The sequence below is a fragment of the Labeo rohita genome, chromosome 11, assembly GCF_022985175.1.
Source record: "Labeo rohita strain BAU-BD-2019 chromosome 11, IGBB_LRoh.1.0, whole genome shotgun sequence".
Lineage (NCBI taxonomy): Eukaryota > Metazoa > Chordata > Actinopteri > Cypriniformes > Cyprinidae > Labeo > Labeo rohita.
This window is the reverse complement of record NC_066879.1, coordinates 2,290,341-2,313,075: the sequence shown is the minus strand read 5'-3', so window position 1 is coordinate 2,313,075 and position 22,735 is coordinate 2,290,341. Positions and strand designations below refer to the sequence as shown.

The following is a 22,735-nucleotide window of genomic DNA, read 5'->3' as shown; positions in this document are numbered from 1 at the left end:
ATCATACAAAATGCATGCTATTGTTTATTTAGTACTTACCTGGATAAGATATTTCACATAAAAGATGTTCACATATAGTGCACAAGAGAAAATAATAGCTGAATTTATAAAAATGACCCCGTTCAAAAGTTTATATACACTTGACTCTTAACACTTTGTTGTTTCCTGAATGATCCACAGCTGTGTTTTTTTGTTTAGTGATAGTTATTCATGAGTCCCTTGTTTGTCGTGAACAGTTAAACTGCTGCTGTTCTTCAGAAAAATCTGTCAGGTCCCACAAATTCTTTGGTTTTTCAGCATTTTTGTGTATTTGACCCCTTTCCAACAATGACTGTATGATTTTGAGATCCATCTTTTCACACTGAGAGACTCATATGCAACTATTACAAAAGGTTCAAACATTCACTGATGCTCCAGAAGGAAAAACCATGCATTAAGAGCCGGGGGGTGAAAACTTTTGAACAGAATTAAAATGTGTACATTTATTTTATTTTGCCTAAATACCATATTTGTTTCATTTAGTATTGCCCTTCAGAAGCTACAGAAGATGCTTACAAGTTTCCCAGAAGACAAAATAAGTTGAATTTACCCTGATCTTCAAATTCCAGAAGTTTTCACCCCCGGCTCTTAATGCATTGGGTTTCTGTCTGAAGCATCGGTGCATGTTTAAACCTTCTGTAAGATGATATCTGAGATGATACTTATATGCCTTTTAATGTTAATTAACACTGCAAGCGCTGTTCATTTTAAGAACAATCAACCCATGGGATACTAAATAAACACCCAGTGATGACTTTGAAATGACTTTCTCTTGTTCCTCGAAAAAATCTGTTGAACTTTGGTTGGTGTACAGTTGAAGGGCAGCCAGTGGGCCAGATGAAAGGTTGGGTCATGGTTGGGGTGGAGAAAGACGTGACTGTTGTCACTGTGCAAACGGAACAGGACAGAGGTAGAGAGGTGGCTTGTTTCAGAGGTCTATCAGCAAATCAGCATTCCTGTAGAGGATAATGGAGGTGGGGCAGATCATTGATCATCTGGACCCATTACAAAACATCAAAACTGGTGTATAACACCCCCTTCTCAGCAAAACCCTTTGCTCCCTCCAAAGCAGCCAGCAGTGATTCCAGTTACAGTCATGGCCACTACCTCAAATCAGGTAAAGGAATGCACTTTTATTCATACTGTATGTGTGTAGATGTGTCATGCCAATCTCAATGCATATCAACTGCAAAATTACTTAATGACATGTCTTATGTAGAATGTGGAGTTTGTGAGAACAGGCTATGGGAAGAACATGGTTAAAGTTCTTCACATCCGTCGTGAAGGGATTCACCATCATATTACTGAGCTGATCGCAGACGTTCAGTTATCCCTGAAGTCGCGCAAAGACTACCTGACAGGAGACAACTCTGATATCATCCCCACTGACACCATCAAAAATACCGTCCATGGTCTCGCCAAACTAAAAGGAGTAGGTCCTTTTATTCATTTAATATCGGTCTTTAAATGCAAAATATTTAACGTGTACCTACAGTATACTTGCAATAGTTCCACTTTAGCACAATCAAATATACTTAAGTATATCTTTAGTTGGACTTCAACACTACTTCTGCACAATTAAATTACATTAAGTACAAAATTAGTTGTTCCAATTTAACTTTAAATATACCAGTTTAGTATACTAAAAGTAGAATTGTAGGGTATTTTTAATTATGGACACAATATGTAAATATATTTGTAGTATTATTAGCATGAAATAAATGTATTTTAAATACATTTTAGTATATTTATTTTTCACTAGGGACTGTATGACACAGAATATTTCTTGTTTTGCAGATTAAGACCATTGAGGGCTTTGCCCTGGATATCTGTGAACATTTCCTCACAGCGTTCACTCATGTCACAAGAGTGAAAGTCAACATTGAAGAAGTTCCTTGGAAGAGACTTGAAAAGGTGTTGTGTTACTACTAAAGTAGACTATATACCATGACTCCCAAAAAATATGTAGACATTTGTATTTATATTTAGTCATTTAACAAATGCTTTATGAGAATGACTAGGAATGAGGAACATTACAAGTAATTTGCCAAAAATTAATTGTATGGGTGAAAATATATCAAAACGTAATTTTTGATTAGTAATATGCATTGCTCAGAACTTCATTTGGACAACTTTAAAGGCAGTTTTCTCAGCATTTTGATTTGCACCCTCAGATTCCAGATTTTCAATATTGTCCTATCCTTACAGACCATACATCAATGGAAATCTTATTTATTCCTCTTCAGATGATGTATAAATCTCAATTTCGAAAAAGTGACCTTTATAACTGGTTTTGTGGTCCAGGGTCACATTTATTATACAAAAGCCAAGAGTACCAAAATAGGGAGACCCATAACTGAACCATGAGGCACCCCAGAGATTAGCTGACATAACTTCGTACACTTGGTTGTTTATGAAAGAAATCTAGAGTTAATGTGATGAACTACACCTGCTTTAAGTTGACCTACAATTATATAATTGATTTTTGTTAAATAAATTGTTTTGCAATACATTTGGAGGTCCAATAACACTTGTTGACTAGCACTACATATTGTTGATCAACGCATTTTAAATACCATAAAATATTATTAACATGTCTTTAACAGAATGGAGTCGAGCACGCACATGCTTTCATCCACTGTCCTGAGGCTTGGCACTTCTGTGAGGTCGAACAACATTTGAGTAGTGAGTAAAAATGAGGTCCTGAACTATGGTGGTGTGAAATAAAATTAAGGGGAATGAATGTTCTTGCTGTTTTTTAGCAAATATGTATATCCTTCTCAGTGACTCCAGTTGTTCACAGCGGTATAAGAGATATGAAGGTACTGAAGACCACTCAGTCTGGATTTGAAGGCTTCCTGCGAGACCGTTTCACCACTCTGACAGATGCAAAGGACAGATTCTTCTGCACCTCTGTTTATGCACGATGGCGCTACAACACACATGTGAATGTGGCATTTGATGCTGCATGGTAAGGGCAAAATGATTAGAAATGTCATGATAAAACAAAACAAAACAAAACATTTATAGACATTCCATAGCTCATTATTTATAAACTCAGCAAAAAAAGAAACGTCCTCTGACTTTCAACTGTTTTTACTTTCAGTAAACTTAATGTGTAAATATTTGTATGAACACTAAAAGAGTCAACACCATAAGACATAAACTAAAAATGTTTCACAATGTGTCCCTGAATGAAGGGAGGCTCAAAATCAAAAGTACCAGTCAGTATCTGGTGTGGCCACCAGCTGCTTGAAGTACTGCAGTGCATCTCCTCCTCATTGACTGGACCAGATTTGTCAGTTCTTGCTGTGAGATGTTACCCCACTCTTCCACCAAGGCACCTGCAAGTTCCTGGACATTTCTGGGGGGAATGGCCCTAGCCCTCACCCTGCGATCCAACAGGTCCCAGACGTGCTCAGTGGGATTGAGATCCGGGCTCTTCGCTGGCCATGGCAGAACACTGACATTGCTGTCATGCAGAAACTCACGCACAGAACGAGCAGTATGGCTGGTGGCATTGTCCTGCTGGAGGATCATGTCCGGATGAGCATGCATAAAGGGTACCACATGAGGGAGGAGGATGTCTTCCCTGTACCGCAAGGCATTGAGATTGCCTGCAATGACAACAAGCTCAGTCCGATGGTGATGTGATATACCGCCCCAGACCATGACGGACCCCCCACCTCTAAATCGATCCCGCTCCAGGGTACAGGCCTCGGTGTAACGCTCATTCCTTCGACGATAAACACGAATCCGTCCATCACCCCTGGTGAGACAAAACCGTGACTCATCAGTGAAGAGCACTTTTTGCCATTCCTGTCTGGTCCAGCGAAGGTGGGTTTGTGCCCATAGGCGGCGTTGTTGCTGGTGATGTCTGGTAAGGACCTGCCTTACAGCAGGCCTACAAGCCCTCAGTCCAGCCTCTCTCAGCCTATTGGGGACAGTCTGAGCACTGATGGAGGGATTGTGTGTTCCTGGTGTGACTCGGGCAGTTGTTGTGGCCATCCTGTACCTGTCACCCAGGTGTGATATTCGGATGTACCGATCCTGTGCAGGTGTTGTTACACGTGGTCTTCCACTGCGAGGATGATCAGCTGTCCTTCCTGTCTCCCTGTAGCGCTGTCTTAGGCGTCTCACAGTGCGGACATGGCAATTTATTGCCCTAGCCACATCAGCAGTCCTCATGCCTCCCTGCAGCATGCCTAATGCACGTTCACGCAGATGAGCAGGGACCCTGGGCATCTTTCTTTGGGTGTTTTTCACAGTCGGTAGACAAGTCTCTTTAGTGTCCTGCGTTTTTAGAACTGTGACATTAAATGCCTACTTTCTGTAAGCTGTTAAGGTCTTAACGACCATTCCACAGGTGCATGTTAATTAATTGATTATGGTTAATTGAACATGCATGGAAAACATTGTTTAAACCCTTTACAATGAAGATCTGTAAAGTTATTTGGATTTTTACAACATTATTGTTGAAATACACAGTCCTGAAAAAGGGACGTTTCTTTTTTTGCTGAGTTTATGTTGTATTACATGCTTTACTGTACATTACAGCTTACAGTAATGACAATTTCCTTGTAGGAAAACTGTTAAGGACACCATCATTCAGAAGTTTGCAGGACCCTATGATCGTGGGGAATACTCTCCTTCTGTTCAGAAAACCCTGTATGAGACAGAAGTTCTGGTTCTTGACAGAGTTCCACAGGTAAGTGATTTGGGACCACAAAACCATTGTATGTGTCAAAATTATCGATTTTTCTTTTATGCCAAAAATCATTAGGATATTCAGTAAAGATCATGTTCCATGAAGATATTTTGTACATTTCCTACTGTGAATATATCAAAACTTAATTTTTGATTGGTAATATGCATTGCTAAGAATTTCATCTGGACAACTTTAAAGATTTTCAAATAGCTTATTTATTCAGCTTTCAGATCAGATAGAAATCTTAATTTCAGAAAATTTACCCAGGTTTTGTAGTCCAAGGTCACGGTTTCGTGTGAGTTTTTGTTAGTGGTGTTTGATAAGGTAAACATCACCATTTCTGTTGCTCATACTTACGGTTAAAGGTTTGAACAAATCTCTTTGAGTGGCTTTATCATTGCTTTATCATGTTAATTGTTTATATGCACTATATGTAAATATACACTCTAAAAAATGCTGGGTTAAATACAGCCCAGCGCTGGGGGAAATATGGACAAAACCAGCAACTGGTAGTTTTATTTAACTCAACTATTGTTTAAAAATTACTATATGGCTGGCTTAAAATAAACCCAAAATAGGTTGTAAATTAAAAATCAGTTCAGATCAATTACTAGAGGCACCACCATCAAAAGGTTAACATTTATTATTAAGCAACTAAAAAAAAGTTTATTTAGTTATTATTTATTCAACCTATTCTTAAGTTGTACATTTATGGAACATATTAATAAATGTTAATTTCCAACCTATTTTGGTTTTATTTTAAACAAGAAATACAGTAATTTTTAAGCAATAAATGAGCAAAATAAAACTACTCAGAAGTTCGGGTTAAACATTTTGTCCTTATTTCACCCAGGATTTTTTTTTGTGTGTACTTAAATGTTTTATATGACATTTTCTTAAGTCTCGTCATCACTTGAATCCTGCAGGTTGAAGAAATTGAAATAGTTATGCCGAATCAGCATTATTTCGTCATTGACATGACTAAAATTGGACTCTTGAACAAGGACGAGGTGAGTGACAAAAAAAAAAAAAAAAAAAAAGAGTCAGTCAGGTTATCAGTTCAGATTGGTCTGAATATACTTCTGTATTGACACAGAACAAAGTCTAGAGTTTTCAGGCTCTGTGACAAAATCAGGACTTCTAAGACTGCTTCTCTTAAAATAACTTTATTGTCAAACTAAAAAATGTCACACACACACATGAGCATGAGGAGGATGTTTTGTTATCCCAACTTATAGATGATAGTGATAGTAATGATGTTGCTTTGTGTATATTTCTATGCTTTGCATGTATTTATATTTGAAATACATGTCACATTATGTTGTTGTGCTTTCATTTCAGGTTTATCTTCCACTAGATAATCCATCTGGAAACATCACAGGCACTGTATGCAGAAAACCACGAGCCAAAATGTAGAGACAGACAACATTCACAAACCAGCCATCTCATACAAATAAAACCTATAAAGAAATCTCTTTATAAGAGTTGTTTTAGCATGATTATCTAAACATTTTTTAATTGGATTTTTTTTTTCTTGTAACCTCACAGTAAATTAAAATTAAAATGTTGAAATGAAAACATCATTCCCTTCTTGGATGAATATATTAGTAAATATTGTCCAAAAATGTCTACACGTGTTTATCTTTATATCTTCTTGGTTTTAATGTACAACTGAGGTCATAAGTTTACATACACCTTGCAGAATCTGCAAAATGTTAATAATTTTACCAAAATAAGAGGGATCATACAAAATGCATGCTATTTTTTTTTTTTATTAAGTACTGACCTGAATAAGATATTTCACATAAAAGACGTTGTGATCATTCAGGTAACAACACAGTATTAAGAATGTAAACTTTTGAACGGGGTCATTCTTATAATTTCAACTATTATTTTCTGTTGTGGACTATATGCAAATGTCTTTTATGTGAAATATCTTATTCAGGTCAGTACTAAATACAAAACATAACATGCATTTTGTATGATCCCTCTTATTTTGGTAAAATAATTAACATTTTGCAGATTCTGCAAGGTGTATGTAAACTTTTGACCTCACTTTTATTTATACTAGACTTTATATTTGAGCTTTCAAAGTTTTAACTGTTTTCCTAATGAGTAATTTAAAACCAAAATAGTCAGATTTGTTATATTTTCAATTTGTTTCAGCTGAAAGTTGTTTGCAGCAGTGATTTTGGAGTAAACCCAACTGCATCATCACCTTATTATATAAAGTTCAGAAAAAAAGAAAGAAAAAGAAAACGGCATCAGATAAACATACCAATACATGCATGCAGCGTTTCCGGGATTTGATTGTTTTGGGAGATTATTACATTTAATGATCAATTTTTTGAGATATTATTCAAATGCCCAACAGAAAGGAAGTCACACAGCACTGTAATGAAGACCAGGAAGTGGATTTTTTCAGCAATCTGAAAAAGCACCATTTATTGCAATCTACACTCACTTTTGTTTTATCTTTTTAAAAGACCCTGTATCACAAACCGCTGCAGATTTACAGTGTTGTGCCGGCTTTAAACAATAACAATTCACCAATTCATCAGGATTCACACTGTTAGTTACAGAATGAAATAAATAAACAGAATTAATAGCAGCACAAAACACCGTCATTCTGATCGTTCGGATTCCTGCAAACCTCTAATACGTAAAGCCTTTACAGCTGTAAACCACAGCAAATACATCATTTTCAGACATTTGATCATTTGTGCTGTTACTTTAGCTCAACACACTTTTTATCTACTAAAAACCGGAAAAAACAAAGGAAAACAAACACCAACAAACTGATAAAAATCACAACTGCGGCGGCAATCTTCCCCTGCTTCCATTCAAGCATACTTCATGCGTTACACAGAAACATCTTCAAGAATAGTGTTTCAATTTTAGTTCAAGCCATTTTTCGTTTTACATCACAGATCACATTATAAACGCAGCGTTTAATCTTAAAAGCAATAATGATTTATGTACAAGCACATAAAGTGAAGGTAAAATCTGAATGAACATGTCAAACCTAGGTCAACTGAAAACAGTAAATATGCCTGTACAGCAGAATGAGACCTTAAAAGCAATAAATTCACCATGTTTAATTGTTAAGATGTATTAGATCTGCCTGCAGTTACCCTGCGCCCCCCGCTGTGATTGTCTTCCATGCGTCCGTGTGGCTGCAGCAGCTATGAGACGTTACTTTTTAAGTGTTGGGTTTGGAGAGGCTTGACGTGATACTCGTATATCTTCAGTGCAGGACCCAGTTTTATTGACAGTCCGGTCAGAACGTCATTTCGAGTCATTAATAAAAGAGATTTACCATCGATTTCCTGTAGGGGAATGTTTAGCAAAAAAGACAAAGGAGATAAATAATACAATTAGATTATTTATCTATAATAGGATTGTTTTCTGAAGTGAAATGTGTGTATAGTTGAGAGTGGGGAAAGAATGAAGGTAATACGCGTTGCTCCAGTGATCTAGGAAACTGTGCACAATTGTTGTTCAACTGTGGGGTAAAGCCGATTGATTTTGCCAGATGCTTTGAGGGAAAGAGAGCCAGTGGCTCAACTAATAATGACATAGACGTTTGATATGTAAATGCAAGGCATGTTATTAAATTACTTTTGTTGAAAAACTCTAATGACTGGAATAATAACATCTTATTTTGTTTTATAAAATGTCTGAAAAACCTACTGTAAAAATAATAAAGTGACATTAGTTATTGAGCAATACATTTGTTACAGTATTTATTATTATCTTTGTTTAAATTCATTAACTGTTCATTGTTACTTCATTTTAGCTCACATCAAATTATATTAGCAGATACTTTTAATAATGCATTAGTAAATGGTAAAATTAACATGCTTTAGAAGTATTTTTAATATTAACTAATGCAGTTAACTAATGTGAGCTTATTGTATCGTGTTACCATTTTTTTTAATAATTAAACAAAGACATATTCTGAATATGAACATCATAGGAACCTGGTTGGTTTATAGAAATATTTACAAAAAAGTGCAGCCAATAAGATTTAGGAAAATGACAATAAATCCATACCTGATCCTGGAAAGCGGTGGCTTGCTCCTCAAACCCTGTAGCTTTAAAATAATTGACCACATCTGCTACGGCCCAGTGAGCTGGATCAGAAAGCTGCCCGTTCTCCACAGAACTGTTAGGGAAAGAGAGATAAAGAAAAAAGTAACTGATGCATTAGTATGTTTTAACCAAATGCTGTATGTCTACACAATCGTCAAGATATGAGACATCACTTTATTAGGTTTAAAGGGTTAGTTAACCTTAAAAAAGAAATCTTTGTCATCATTTACTCACTCTCAAGTTGCTGCAAACCCATAAGACTATTGTTTATCTTTAGAACACAAATGAAGACTTTAAAATTTTGATGCTTCAAAATGTTCATAAAGAGACTGTAAATCAAATTCATTTCAATCAAGCATTTTGAACCAACATGAGGGTGAGCAGTTTTCAGTTTCAGTTTTCTGCTGTGGCAATATCACTAAAATAGGTGTCTTGAGAAATCAGGTCATCTTTGTAACAACAAAAAAAGAATATGGGAGTTTTTTTTTTTTAAGCCAATTAGACACTGTTCTCTCTATTCTACATGGTCGTATATGATGATATCGGGTTGGCTGAATTGTTTTTGGTGGGCATAAGACATAACACCAGATCATATCAGGATAAAAAGTGGGTCACACTTTAGACAAATTCTTACTGTTAACTATTAACTATAACTTTTGCCTCAATAAACTCCTAATTTGCTGCTTCTTAATAATTAGCAAGATAGGTGTTACATTTAGGTATGAGGTCAGATTAAGGGATCTAAAATGTGACCCTGGACCACAAAACCAGTCTTATATTTGTACGGGTATATTTGTAGCAATAGCCAACAGTACATTGTATGGGTCAAAATTATACACTTTTCTTTTATGCCAAAAATCATTAGGATATTAAGTAAACATCATGTTCCATCAAGATATTTTGTAAATACCTACTGTAAATATATCAAAACTATGCATTGCTAAGAACTTCATTTGGACAATTTAAAGGTGATTTTCTCATTATTTAGATTTTTTTTTTTTTGCACCCTCAGATTCCAGATTTTCTAATAGTTGTATCTCGGCCAAATATCGTCCTGTCCTAACAAACCATAAATCAATGGAACATTTATTTATTCGGCCTTATTAAATTGACCTATATGACTGGTTTTGTGGTCCTGGGTCACATATGCTAATAATATGCACGCTAATAAGCAATTAGTTAACGGTGAGAACTGGTCCCTAAACTAAAGTATTACCAAAAAGTGTTGTAATAATATTCTGAATATAAAATCAATGCTGATTTCTATGGAAGCCCGTTTCCGCCGCTAAATAAAAAATAAAAAAAGGTAACTGCGACTTTTTATCTCACAATTCTGACTTTTCTTCTCGCAATTTCAAGTTTACATCTTGCAAGTCTGACTTTTTTTCTCAGAACCGTGTCATAGAAACTCGCAATTCTGAGTTTTTCGCAGAACTGTGAGATATACACGCACAATTGCGAGAAATAAAGTCAGAATTGTGAGATACGACTTTGTATCATGCAGTTGTGACTTTATTCCTCAGAATTGCGAGTTTATATCTAGCAGAAAGGGCAGAAACTGAACTAAGAATTATTTCCAAAAATATTCTATTAATTGGGAACAAGAATTTTAAAATCCTTAAATTCCTTATTGATTTTCATCTCTACAGGAACACCAACTTTGAGGATGGCTAGCTAAATAAATGGCTTGAGAAGGTAAGTTCTACTTTTCTAAATCAGATCCAGTGATGAAAAATAATGAAAAATGTTAATTTTGGCTTTGTGATGAAATGGGCCGACTAAAGTCATTGACCTATTGGGCCTGAGGAGGGAGGAGTCCACAAAAAATCTTTGCTCCAGCATTACAGTATATACCTACCTTTTGGTGTCCACCGAACCATTTTCCTTGGTTTCCATGACTGCTGAATAAACACAACCAAAATAAATTTAATACGAGCAATTACAGTCTATCATCACTGCTGTAGTTTTCGAAGAAATGCAACAGTAGGGAAAATGCTTTATCAAAATTCAATAAACTGTTTCATGTTTTAGCAAATTCTAAATCATTTCTTGAGGTGCACAACAGAAGCTTTGCTTTCAAATGAACAATAATAATCTTAATAACAATTTTATTAATCTGATTAGCGATGGTCTACGGCTCACCTGTTTGTCAGAGAGATGAGACTGCTCTATTCCATTAGATGTGCTGTGTTGTATCCTCATGTCCCGCTCATTCACTTCTCATCAGTCTCCTGCTGTGCAAAGCTGCCCCATTTTCCATAAACTTGCACAAACCTTCAAAGTAATTCAGCAAAATTCAGTTTCAGCAAAATAATAAAAGACCTGAGCTATAAATATGATGATCAAGCATTTATTCACTGATATGTTTGTAATCTTTCAATTAAGCAGAAACCAAAAAGTTCAGGACCACAAAACAGGTTAGAGAGACTGTGAATACATTGTAAACATTAAGATTATCTGTCAAAAAACAAAACATATTATTAACAAATAATATATATTAATATTATTGTCATTATAATACAACGACTTTCATTGCTGTTTTGGAATAAACAGAAATTCGCAAAACAGCTTGAGCAAATATAACACTTATGAGGGAAATTAAATTATAAGCATTTTCTTTAACATCTGAGCTGTTTGACAGTTTAAGAGTCTATGAAGAAAAACACGATCGACAAAATGACAGTCATCACCTTTAAACTAGAAAAGAGATTTTTCACTGTAAAGGAAGTATTTTATACTTCACTGTAAATAAAGTATGCTTGAATTTTTTTTTTTTTGAATTAAAAAATGCCGTATGAAATATATTTATAACAAGACTAAATGTGTCAGTAACTGTATCGCTGAAGCTGTAATCTGACGGGCTAAACAGAAGTATCTGATTATCAAAATGTCTATTTAATATATTACAAGTGTTTTCATGATGAATTTCAACAGTGTGATGATTAATAAAGCAGATGATAAACTCATTAGCCAGCTAGCTTCCATTAACTCAACATTTATGACATTTGCCGTCTTTCTGAGAAAACAAAACGACCGTTTCCTAATATCTGGATGAAAAGCTTTCTTCTTACCAATTTTATAGATGTTTTATGTAGATGGTTTGAATGTTATTGATTCTCGATCATTGGAACAATATTACGCTTTTTTTTTCCAAGCACAATCCGACAAATGCAGGCGCGGGGGTTCATGGGTAATGTAGTGTCGAACGATGGGAAATGTAGTTGTTCACAATCTTACTGCTAGCTCTTCAACAATTATCAGTTACGTCAAGAAAAATAAAGAAAAAAGGTAAATCAGCATCTTGACAAGCAACTGCCTTACATTAATTACAATGGGCAGTGAGTCTTTTTTGCTTTGTTATTTCTTGCTTACGTTCATGTGTGAAGTGACCTATATCCATCTTTAGATGAATAAAGGTTTTTTTTTCAATGTTCGTTTACATTTCTCATATAATGAGTAAAATTCACTATATACCATATTTTAAAATTAGCACAATTATCGTAAAAATAAAATACAATCTTTGTCTTTGAGTTGCAATTTAGTGTTATTAGCATTAGGTTTAAATTCAAGTGGGAAAGTAAAACTTTCAAAATTATACTCACTGACAAAAGGCACTGAACATTATAAAGCAATGAGAATAATTTTCTTTTATTCAGTGTCAAAATAATTTGTCCCAAAATTGTACAGAATAATCTTTACAGTAGATATAAAATTTCCCTTAAAAATAAAAGTATTCACATGGTCCATAAGTAGGAAGACTGGTGCCCAAATCCAAGGCATCTTTTCATTACAATTTCAGTGCAAGATCTGTGTTACCGCTGTTAGATATTTTGCATGATTTTTAAATCATACTTTCTTTACCTTTCGATATTTCTGAACAACCAAAAGGTCTCTTCAGCATGCATATTCCACAGATATCGTGCACATACACGCTTGAACGTGATGGGAAATTGAGTTTTTTTCATGTATTCATAACGAACATACACTTTTCTTTAATGTCTAACAGACACAAGTGAAAAAAAAAATCAACACAGGAATTCATTTTATAAATTAATTATCCTATAAAAGATGAACACAAGGAAAGCAACATAAAAAACTCAAATTCACTCAAACATTTTTCCAGATATTATTTCAATGCAGTAGACTAAACTTCATGCACCGTTCAGCTCAATGCTAAAGACTTGTGTGAATTTCCAAATCTCTCAAAGTATATTTGAATGAAGCAATGTGGAAATAAAACTGATGTTCTTGGATTCAGCTTTGAAGGTGCAAACAAAATACTCATGTAAACTCCTACTAAAGCATTTACAAAGACCCTAAAACTCCAAGAACTCTTTTTGTACATTTCTCTGTGACAGATACCCGAATGTCTTCCTCGTCGTACTCATCGAAATTACTTGTGTCTCCAGGCCCTCTGCACTTCGGTATAATGGGAGCGTCAATCTGTAAAATAATTGAAAAAAAAAAAAAACAGATTACAAAAGAGCAGTTCTCAAGAACCAATTAAAAACTTAAAACTTGAAAGTAAAAGTCCACACCTTCTTCTCATAGATTGCGATCCAGTCTGTCGTAGCGAACCATCTGTGGTTTTTGATGTCGCTGACCCCATTTTTCAAATTGCCAAATCGCTTTGTGAGGTCCACTTGCAGCAGATTGCGCAGAAGATCCTTCAGGTCTGAACTAAAGTGTGAAGGGTATCGTGCCTGTGGAAATGAAATATTCATCTGTTAAAAATGGCAAAAACATTTCAGAGATGCGATGCGTCTAACTGCTTCTGACATTTATTTGCGTAATTTAAGCATAAGTGAGTTTTATGCTTAAAACAAGGAAAAATAGCAATTACACATAATTAAAATTTTAAGTAAATTTAGGCTGTTTTAAGAAAATTTGGATATTTTTCCGAACAAAATTAAGAAAATTATTTTTGCAGTGTATATGTTCTTAAACTTTGTTTTCGAAACAACATGTAGCCTTTACAATTTCCCTGTCTGACAGATATGAAATTAGTGTCCTGAGAAATCACACATTCATTAGCTTTCTCAGCTGTGTTTGATTGGGGCTGGAGCTAAGCTCTGCAGGTCATTGGCCCTCTAGTACAACATTTAAGGGAAGTAAAAAAGTGGTGGAAGTAAAAAATTCAGTGTCACTGAATTATAAGATTTAACAACCAACTAAGCAACTAACTAACAAACTGTTCACAAACAATAGCACATACAGTTGACATACATCTTGCAGAATCTGCAAAATGTTAAATATTTTACCAAAGTAAGAGGGATCATACAAAATGCATGATATTTTTTATTTAGCACTGACCTGAATAAGATATTTCACATAAAAAATGTTTACCTATAGTCCACAACAGAAAATAATAGTTGAATTTATAAAAATGTTTACATACACTTCATTCTTAATACTGTGTTGTTTCCTGAATGATCCACAGCTGTGTGTTTTTGTTTAGTGATAGTTGTTCATGAGTCCCTTGTTTGTCCTGAACAGTTAAACTGCCTGCTGTTCTTCAGAAAAATCTTTCAGGTCCCACAAATTCTTTGTTTTTTCAGCATTTTTGTGTATTTATACCCTTTCCAACAATGACCGTATGATTTTGAGATCCATTTTTTCACACTGAGGGACTCATATACAACTATTACAGAAGGTTCAAACACTCACTGATGCTCCAGAAGGAAAAACCATGCATTAAGAGCCGGGGGTGAAAACTTTTGATCAGAATGAAGATACATTTTTCTTATTTTGCCTAAACATCTTTTCTTTTTTCATTTAGTACTGCTCTTCAGAAGCTATACAAGATGCTTACATGTGTCCCAAAAAACAAAATAAGTTAAATTTACCCTGATCTTCAAATTCCAAAAGTTTTCACCCCTGGCTCTTAATGCATGGTTTTGCCTTCTGGAGCATCAGTGAGCATTTAAACCTTATGTAATAGTTGCATATGAGTCCCTCAGTTGTCCTCATTGTCAAAAGATGGATCTCAAAATCACACAGTCATTGTTGGAAAGGGTTCAAATACACAAAAATGCTGAAAAACCAGAGAATTTGTGGGACCTGAAGGACTTTTCTGAAGAACAGCAGGCAGTTTAACTGTTCAGGACAAACAACTATCACTAAACAAAAACACACCGCTGTGGATCATTCAGGAAACAACACAGTATTATGAATCAAGTGTATGTAAACGTCTGAATGGGGTTATTTTTATAAATTCAATTATTATTTTCTATTGCGGACTGTATGTAAACATCTTGTATGTGAAATATCTTATTCAGGTCAGTACTAAATAAAAAATAACATGCATTTTGTATGATCTCTCTTATTTTGGTAAAATAATTAACTTTTTGCAAATTCTGCAAGGTGCAAACTTTTGACTTCAGCTGTATTATGCTATTTATGCTCTGTAGAAAAGCAAAATCATATTCTTTATCTCCGCCTAAGCAAAACCTCCACTCTTCACCATGGTAACCCAGTGTAAATGAAATGGTTCTAAATCAAAACATAACTGAACGTTAAACATGATAAAATCTCCCCTTTTCCCAACGTGAGATAAAATCTTGGGTGGCGTGATGAGGGTAAATACGTTTTCAGCTAATTATAATTTACACTTTTTTCTTTATTATTCTAGTCTCAAAATACATGAAATTCTTGTTTTTTAACTCTTCTGATGGAGCAAAATAGTGGGTGTAAAAATAAATGGTTAAAGACACAGGAATAGAGTAGGACCAATAGGTTTCTGTAATTGCCATTAATTCTGTAAAACAAAACTGAAAAAAAAAAAAAAGAATTGTAAAAATAACTGAAATTCTTCTGACCTTGCCAGATACAATTTTCTCATAGATCTGAATAGGTTGATCAGCAAAGAAAGGTGGGTATCCAGCAGCCATTTCATAGATCAGAACACCCAGTGCCCACCAGTCAACAGCTTTGTTGTAGCCCTAACAAAAAAAGAAAGAGAAGACTGAGGATTTGAGTAACTTCTGGAGAAGTACAGTAAGAACTGCTGTGTTTTCTTACCTTGCTGAGAATGATCTCTGGCGCCAGGTACTCTGGTGTACCACACAATGTCCAAGTTCTGCCTTTGACTCGTTTGGCAAAGCCAAAGTCTGTTACCTAAATCACATTCACATATAGCTCATTAAAATATAAATTACACAACCAAAGTGAAGGTAAAATTTAATCGGAAAACCAGCAGTTAGTAACTAGCACACCTGTATGTATCCCTGATGGTCAATGAGCAAGTTTTCAGGTTTAAGGTCTCTGTAGATGAGGTCTAGAGAATGAAGATACTCAAACGTCAGAACAATCTGAGCAGCGTAGAACCGTGCATTCTGCTCACTATAAGAAAAAAACATGGTTATTTCATTTATAAGAGAAAAAAGACAAAAAAGAGTTTTTTAGTTTTTAAGCTGCTAACCTGAATCTTCCAATCCGTCTCAGATGTGAGAACATCTCACCGCCTTGGATATATTCCATGACCATGTATAAATTTGAATTATCCTGTTTAGGTTAATAAAAAGAAAGCAACATAATGCTATGAAATTAATTTCTGTTTTTATGTATGAATGCTGCTCTTTTTCAGTAGCTTTAGTCCTGACGATGATGCTGCTTCCTAGAACCACACTCTTGACATTGTATTTCTGTTCGGTATAAATGGTTGTGTACCTTAAAAGCGAACTCCAGCTTCACAAGGAAAGGAAAGGACACTGCTTGTAATATTTTCTTCTCGTTTAATGTGTGTTCTATCTGTTTAAGCTTCACCACCTGTAAAATAATTAACCAAATCAGAGGGAAATTATGAATAATAATAAAAAAAGAAACAAATTCCACACATTTCAAACACATGAGTCACATGAGAATAAATGCTTCATATTTGACTCATTGTAATGCATGATGTAGTTTCAATAATAGAAAGCAATAGTCATCTAATTGTAATAGTAACATAGAAATTGTTATACAATAATGTTTTGGTTTCATAAGTTGCATGACACTTTAGCAGTCTTGACTATGTGACAGCCAGCAGTGGAAACATCATCATGGCTGCTCACTGCGGTTTGATCCTGTGAGCAGAGGAAGTTTCAGTTTCCTCTCTGCTCTGTAAATATATTTGTAATATTTTACATTATGTTCTGACATGTGAAACAAAGCCTAGACTAGCCAGACTCAACTGAGACAAATAACCTGCCGCTGAATTTCCTGAAATCCATCAATTCCGGTGTTTAAAAACTGTAATAATTGAACTGAAATAATTTAAGTCAACTTAATAACCCAAGAGCATACAAAACATAAAACACGCATTTAGTTTTATTATATTTTCTCTGTATGGGAACATCAGGATACACTTTCTCAGAAATCAACGAGAGGTATAAATACAAAAACCATGCTCATTTTCATTCACAAATCAGTTTTTCATTTTTTAAAATAAAATAATGTCTTCTGTAACATGGAGGAAAATATTTTTTTATATTAAAATATAAACAAATTATGTTTATATTCAAATTATGTTTATATGTACAGTATTAGTATATGAAGTCGGCTTTTAGGCCATTTATTTTGAGCAACTTAAAATATTACACAAAACGAATTTATAATGTCAAACTGATAATCACTGGTCACTCATAATAAACTTAAATAATTTGAGTTTTTGATTAAAGTATGAACAAATTTTTTAAATTCAGAATTAATATATGTTTTAACTATTTATCGTCAATATTTTTTAATAGATTCAATTCACCATTAGAAAGCGTAATTATATTGGTCTAATAACAATAGGGAAGTTTACACACACACACACACACACACACACACACACACACACACACACACAGCTATATGTTGATGACACAGAGGAACTGTATTTTTCCCAGCTGATGAAAGCTAAAAACATTGACACCTAATCAGAATCCACAGAGCGGACAACATAAAAGCAGTGTATACTCATAATAAACAGAATGTGAACTGGTCTTAAATCATTTACTTTTGAGTACTTATGGCTTGTTCTGTTCTCTGAAATAACAGAACACCCCTCATTTTTATGGCTATTTTTATAAAGATGAGTTTTTGAAAATAAATACTTTTAAAATAATATAGATTCTGCATGTCTGCAAGACCCAGGATGTACTCATCAAAGAATGGTATGTCTCAACGAAATTCACAAAAACAAATGTCTTCTACAGAGGACAAAAAGCAGTTCCTGCAGGAGGATATACAGTATGCATACTCACTTTTTCTTTGTCCAGAATCTTCATAGCATAGTACCGTGCCGACTGTCTGTGCTTGACTAGCATTACTCTTCCAAAAGATCCAGTGCCAAGAGTTTTCAGTCTGTCAAAGTCATCTAGACACGATGTGCTCTGCAGAACCAAAGTCATTAGTCAACAGTTAGTTCTGCTGAAAACAACCGACTTCAACTTTAATGTTTATTGTAATAAAGCTCTCGTACCTGTGGCTGACAGTCCCATTTTCTTAAGAAATCCTCTTTGGCTTTTGCCAGGAATTCTTTCACTAAATGAACAGATAATAGAATTAACATTAGTAGGGCTTATAAACTGCCAACGGACAGCTCAATACATGATTCTAAGATAAACAGTACATTCCTTTATTTCAAATAAAACATTAATCATTAAATAAACTTATGTGTAAAGTGTGTTCTATTCGAAATAAAGCAATTTACTGTTTGTTTTACATTTCATTTGAATTTTGATGTATATAAGCTTGGTCTACCTATATGAATCATTCTGTTAGCATCCTCTCGGATTTCTAGTTCTGAGCATGGGAACTACATTGTAAGAGGCCAAAATGTTATTTTCTGTTTTTGAAAAAGGGGGCAACTTTAAATATCAGTGGAGGGACGTCTTCTTTGTCTTTCTGTCAACACAATATATGTTTACACAGAAAAAGTGTGTTCTGTTGCTAGCTATAGTGAACTGAAGGATATCAAATTGCAGGTAGTGTTCTGCTGCAGAGTATTTGAGTTGTATTTCGTGTTATAAAAACACATTTCCAATGCAAACTGGACCTTATTTTTAAAAAGCAAAAAAAGCAAAACTTAAAGGCTCCGAAGGGTTTTTCTTTTGCTGTGATGCCAGAAGAACCATTTTTGGTTCCCCAAACTGCTCTTAAAAAAAAAAAACATTTTGAAGAACATTTTAAAAATCTAAAGTGTTCGAGGTTTTTCATGGAACCATCAATGCTAATAAAGAACCATTATTTTTAAGAGTGTAACACAGAGTGTGTTATAAAATGTGGATAATTTCTACCTGTTTGAGGTCTTGCCTTTTCATTTATGCAGCAACAGAGATGCTGTTAGTGACTAATCAACTAATCCTTCATGCAATCTGGTTGTCAGTAAAAGCTACACTCAATTTCCTATGTATTTTATCCAAAGTGATTATGGAAAGTAAATGTTTATTATTGAAAAATATTATAAATAAAATGCAAACAACACTGCATCTTTTGATTATTGTTTAATGTAGAACCATTACGGCCAGCTGACCATTAGCCACATGTCAGCAATGACTTCCTTTTTGAATTTTTCTTTATTTTATTCAAACTTCGGAAATTACTTTAAAATGCACCTAACTATGTTTTAACTATGTGATACTCATTCTAATCAATGCAGTGGTTTCTTCTGACATTTATAAACAAAGTGATAAACAAAAACATGTCATTTCTTAATCTGCCATACAGTGAGACATTGCACCACACTGCATTTAACAAAAAAGCTGTTCTACAGAATAGTATCTCCCCACGTGACAGCTTCACTAGAAAAATAAGACTGCTTTCATTAAACCAGCTACAATCTTAATAATATAATGTAGTACAGACATCATTATGATATCAGCTTCAGCCCACCACCTGAATATGAGATTTGAATTGCATGTGTTTGTCAGTAGATGTACTGTCAGTAACATTGGTGTATTTGGTAACATTTTTTACATCTATATTTTAGGGCAACCTACAGTGTTATAAGGTCTGCCACTAATGCATTATGTATAGGAAACTTGATGGTTTAACAGTTGTTTTTCACTAGTAAATGTAGTGTGCTTCAAGTTTTGCTGGCTGTGAGCAAACTGATGTCTTCCTGTTAAAACCACAAAAAGCCTGACAGCAATCAAAGTATACTAAAATGTACTGTATGCACTTAGACAAGGCTAACACATTTTACTCTGCACTTTTCAGTTAGTCACAATAGAAGACCTACATCATATGCTTTATAGATGTTGTGCAAATTCATCTTCTGCAGTGTACGCAATGATTTTATTTAGATCAAAATTCAGTCACTTTAAGAAAACAGGCCTTTGTGCATTGCTATTTCTTAACAGAAATAATGAAAAATGCTGAAAAGGCTTTGACTTACTTGTTGCATCCCAAAGGATGGTATACTCTGACACATGTGGCCCCTCATTCTCTAATCCTTTCTCCTGGTGCCCTTTCCGATATTTGTAAAAAAATCGGCTAGCTAACGTGTCCAGCCTCTGAAGGGCAGAGTTGGTGCCTGATGAATGCCCAAAGTTTGGATCTTTAGTCTGGGCCATCACACACAACTGTTCTCACTGAAGGAAACTCTCAACTGGTTGATAACCACAAATGCTCTTCAACTAAAGCCTCGGTAGCAGAGAACTCATAGTCATTTCCTGTTTGAGAGGCTTAGATTAACAAGCGAGTGTTTGTCGTACCACCAATCGAGCTAGTTGTACTTCCTGTTAGATATGCTGTTTTAATGAAGAAGTAAATACATCAGGCCCTTTGGTCAACACCCAAAACAGTGGAGAAAAACAAAAAGACGCTCTAACGTTCCAAAGGCCACCAGAAGGAGAATGTATTGATTCTCACTGAGAGATAACTTGTGAATACAACCCTGTGGAAACGTCTTACTTATACTTATTCTTACTTATTACAGATCATTTGATGAGACCAAGATTAGATGTAATCAATTAAAATGTGCATAAAATGTTTCTGAAATGACTTAATGTATTTATTTTAAATATAAATAAAATGTATTTGGCTATTTCACTCTTCTTATTGTTGTTGCTGGTGTGATTTATAAAATCATTTCACATTGATAGGTTCATTAATTCTACTTAGTTATGACTTAATGTAACTAATATGTGACCCTGGACCACAAAACCAGTCATAAGGGTAAATTTTTCAAAATTGAGCTTTATACAACATCCGATATTATGTATGGTTTGTTAGGATAGAACAATATTTGTTCGAGATACAACTATTTCAGTATATGGAACCTAAGGACGCAAAAAAATCTAAATATTGAGAAAATCGCCTTTAAAGTTGTCCAAATTAAGTTCTTTGCAATGCATATTACTAATCAAAAATTACGTTTTAATATATTTACAGTAGGAAATTTACAAAATATCTTCATAGAACATGATCTTTACTTAATTTCCTAATGATTTTTGGCATAAAAAGAAAAATCTATAATTTTGACCCATACAATGTATTTTTGGCTATTGCTACAAGTATACCCCAGCGACTTAAGACTGGTTTTGTGGTCCAGGGTCACATATTGAGGTAACCCTTACGAAAATTAACCAGAGATCAAAGTGTTGTCAGGTAGCAACAGATACACTCAAATAAAAATAAGCCAGCACATAAACAAAGCAAACGAAAAAAAAAAAAAAAAAAAACAGCGAAGGCCGTAATGTGTCATTAAGCGCACGGTTAAGTCGTGGCGCCATCAAGCGGCGAACAGACGGAATAAACATCCGTGATGAAACTGGTGTATTTCAGTAAAACATCAATCTACTTTATTCGTGAACTTATAAAAAATAACTTGAATAAATCGTGTTACAAAAAAAAAAAAAAAAAAAAAAAAACACGACTGTTTCATCAAAGTTTAAATATATCTAAAAATATTGTAAGTTATACGGTAAAGCGCGGCTGTATTTTATGTAGACACTGTGATTTTAGTCATCTTTTAACTGCAATCTATTCACACAGTCGACAATGCTGAAAATAAAATAAATAAATAAACGTTTCAATGTAACGTTCATAGAATAAAATCGAAAAAGAAGAAAAAACATGCTTTATTCTTTTAGTAACAGGAAATACATATAATATTTATTATTAGCCTCCTATTATTAGTCATCTGAATAAGAACCCGGATGGAAACATTGGTTTGTTGCTAAGAGTCAGTGCGCTCGGGAAGAGTCCATGTATTTCAGAGTGGGTAAATACGGCCGCTCACAATATTTATAGTAATTATGGTCACTCATCACATGCCCCTTAATCTACTGTTTAGAAATAAACAGTAATTTTATAAATACTTGAGGAAATGCAAATTGACTAATTGCGGTTAAATTACATGGTGTTATCAGTACTGTGTAAACGGTATGCAGTCCACGCTCCCCTAATTGAGGAATGGATCGGTCCATCTTCATCGTACACTTGCGGTAACCGGACAACATAGAGAGCAGATTGAAGGATTTCATTCAAAGGCAAACCTTTAAATGACATGTTAAAATAAAATAAAATACAAAATTTATAGACAAATAGACAGAAAAGAGAGCAACAGCGACAGCATCGCACACAGAGTCTGGAGCCCGTGTGTAGGTAATTCACTCAAAACCTCATTTTCATCACCATTGATTTGCTTACATAGTTTTTACAAAGTAATAATAATGTTGCTGACATATAATTTAATGACTTGAGCTCAGTGGCTTTAAACCATCAGGATGTTTTGTGTGTCAGGATGCGGCGCATCTCTCATCGCATCCGCATCCGCCGTTTATAATTAATGATTATTTGTCACTTTAATAACACGCACTGTAATCTAAGAATTATTCATAAGATTTGATTTTTCGGCGTGCAGTTTAGTTGAAGAGCTTCATAAATCCTGGCAATGCAGCACCGGTGTTTTATTATCATCTG

At 34.6% G+C, this 22,735-nt stretch overlaps 4 protein-coding genes across 5 annotated transcripts in view; 2 read left to right on the top strand and 2 right to left on the bottom strand.

Moving 5' to 3' along the window:
- The first annotated feature begins 1,005 nt into the window (after positions 1-1,005).
- On the top strand, positions 1,006-6,376 carry uox (urate oxidase). Its single transcript, XM_051122345.1, has 8 exons — positions 1,006-1,156; positions 1,259-1,471; positions 1,837-1,953; positions 2,646-2,724; positions 2,824-3,010; positions 4,624-4,747; positions 5,674-5,757; positions 6,089-6,376. Exons 1-8 carry the CDS (start codon positions 1,136-1,138, stop codon positions 6,161-6,163), a joined length of 900 nt encoding a protein of 299 aa, XP_050978302.1. The 5' UTR covers positions 1,006-1,135; the 3' UTR covers positions 6,164-6,376.
- Positions 6,377-7,001: 625 nt separating this feature from the next.
- samd13 (sterile alpha motif domain containing 13) lies at positions 7,002-12,046 on the bottom strand. Of its 2 annotated transcripts, none has more exons than XM_051122346.1 (5): positions 11,914-12,046; positions 10,985-11,116; positions 10,701-10,743; positions 8,804-8,915; positions 7,002-8,076 (listed from the first exon to the last, which is right to left on the bottom strand). In XM_051122346.1, exons 3-5 carry the CDS (start codon positions 10,736-10,738, stop codon positions 7,933-7,935), a joined length of 294 nt encoding a protein of 97 aa, XP_050978303.1. In that variant the 5' UTR covers positions 10,739-10,743; positions 10,985-11,116; positions 11,914-12,046; the 3' UTR covers positions 7,002-7,932. The 2 variants fall into 2 exon arrangements, with proteins under 2 accessions (XP_050978303.1, XP_050978304.1); XM_051122347.1 differs by having other exon boundaries at positions 10,701-10,740.
- A 424-nt stretch (positions 12,047-12,470) lies between these two features.
- prkacba (protein kinase, cAMP-dependent, catalytic, beta a) lies at positions 12,471-20,509 on the bottom strand. Its single transcript, XM_051122341.1, has 10 exons — positions 20,205-20,509; positions 18,288-18,349; positions 18,070-18,198; positions 16,511-16,609; positions 16,263-16,345; positions 16,057-16,183; positions 15,863-15,958; positions 15,661-15,783; positions 13,381-13,545; positions 12,471-13,285 (listed from the first exon to the last, which is right to left on the bottom strand). Exons 1-10 carry the CDS (start codon positions 20,380-20,382, stop codon positions 13,148-13,150), a joined length of 1,200 nt encoding a protein of 399 aa, XP_050978298.1. The 5' UTR covers positions 20,383-20,509; the 3' UTR covers positions 12,471-13,147.
- Positions 20,510-22,257: 1,748 nt separating this feature from the next.
- ttll7 (tubulin tyrosine ligase-like family, member 7) overlaps positions 22,258-22,735 on the top strand; it is an 89,691-nt gene continuing 89,213 nt past the window's right edge. The window contains 1 exon segment of the mRNA XM_051122479.1: positions 22,258-22,417. The gene's annotated coding sequence lies outside the window, so the exon portion shown is untranslated.

Excerpts from the sequence above, each read along its gene's own strand:
- uox (XM_051122345.1), top strand. The coding sequence starts at position 1,136 with ATGGCCACTACCTCAAATCAG. Across the intron at positions 1,472-1,836 it reads GTCTCGCCAAACTAAAAGGA|ATTAAGACCATTGAGGGCTT; the intron begins GTAGGTCCTTTT and ends CTTGTTTTGCAG. Across the intron at positions 5,758-6,088 it reads GACTCTTGAACAAGGACGAG|GTTTATCTTCCACTAGATAA; the intron begins GTGAGTGACAAA and ends CTTTCATTTCAG.
- samd13 (XM_051122346.1), bottom strand. The coding sequence starts at position 10,738 with ATGGAAACCAAGGAAAATGGTTCGGTGGACACCAAAAG. Across the intron at positions 8,916-10,700 it reads GGTTCGGTGGACACCAAAAG|TTCTGTGGAGAACGGGCAGC; the intron begins GTAGGTATATAC and ends TTTCCCTAACAG. Across the intron at positions 8,077-8,803 it reads CCACCGCTTTCCAGGATCAG|GAAATCGATGGTAAATCTCT; the intron begins GTATGGATTTAT and ends ATTCCCCTACAG.
- prkacba (XM_051122341.1), bottom strand. The coding sequence starts at position 20,382 with ATGGCCCAGACTAAAGATCCAAACTTTGGGCATTCATCAGGCACCAAC. Across the intron at positions 18,199-18,287 it reads AATGGGACTGTCAGCCACAG|AGCACATCGTGTCTAGATGA; the intron begins GTACGAGAGCTT and ends TTGGTTCTGCAG. Across the intron at positions 16,184-16,262 it reads AGACGGATTGGAAGATTCAG|TGAGCAGAATGCACGGTTCT; the intron begins GTTAGCAGCTTA and ends TTTTTCTTATAG.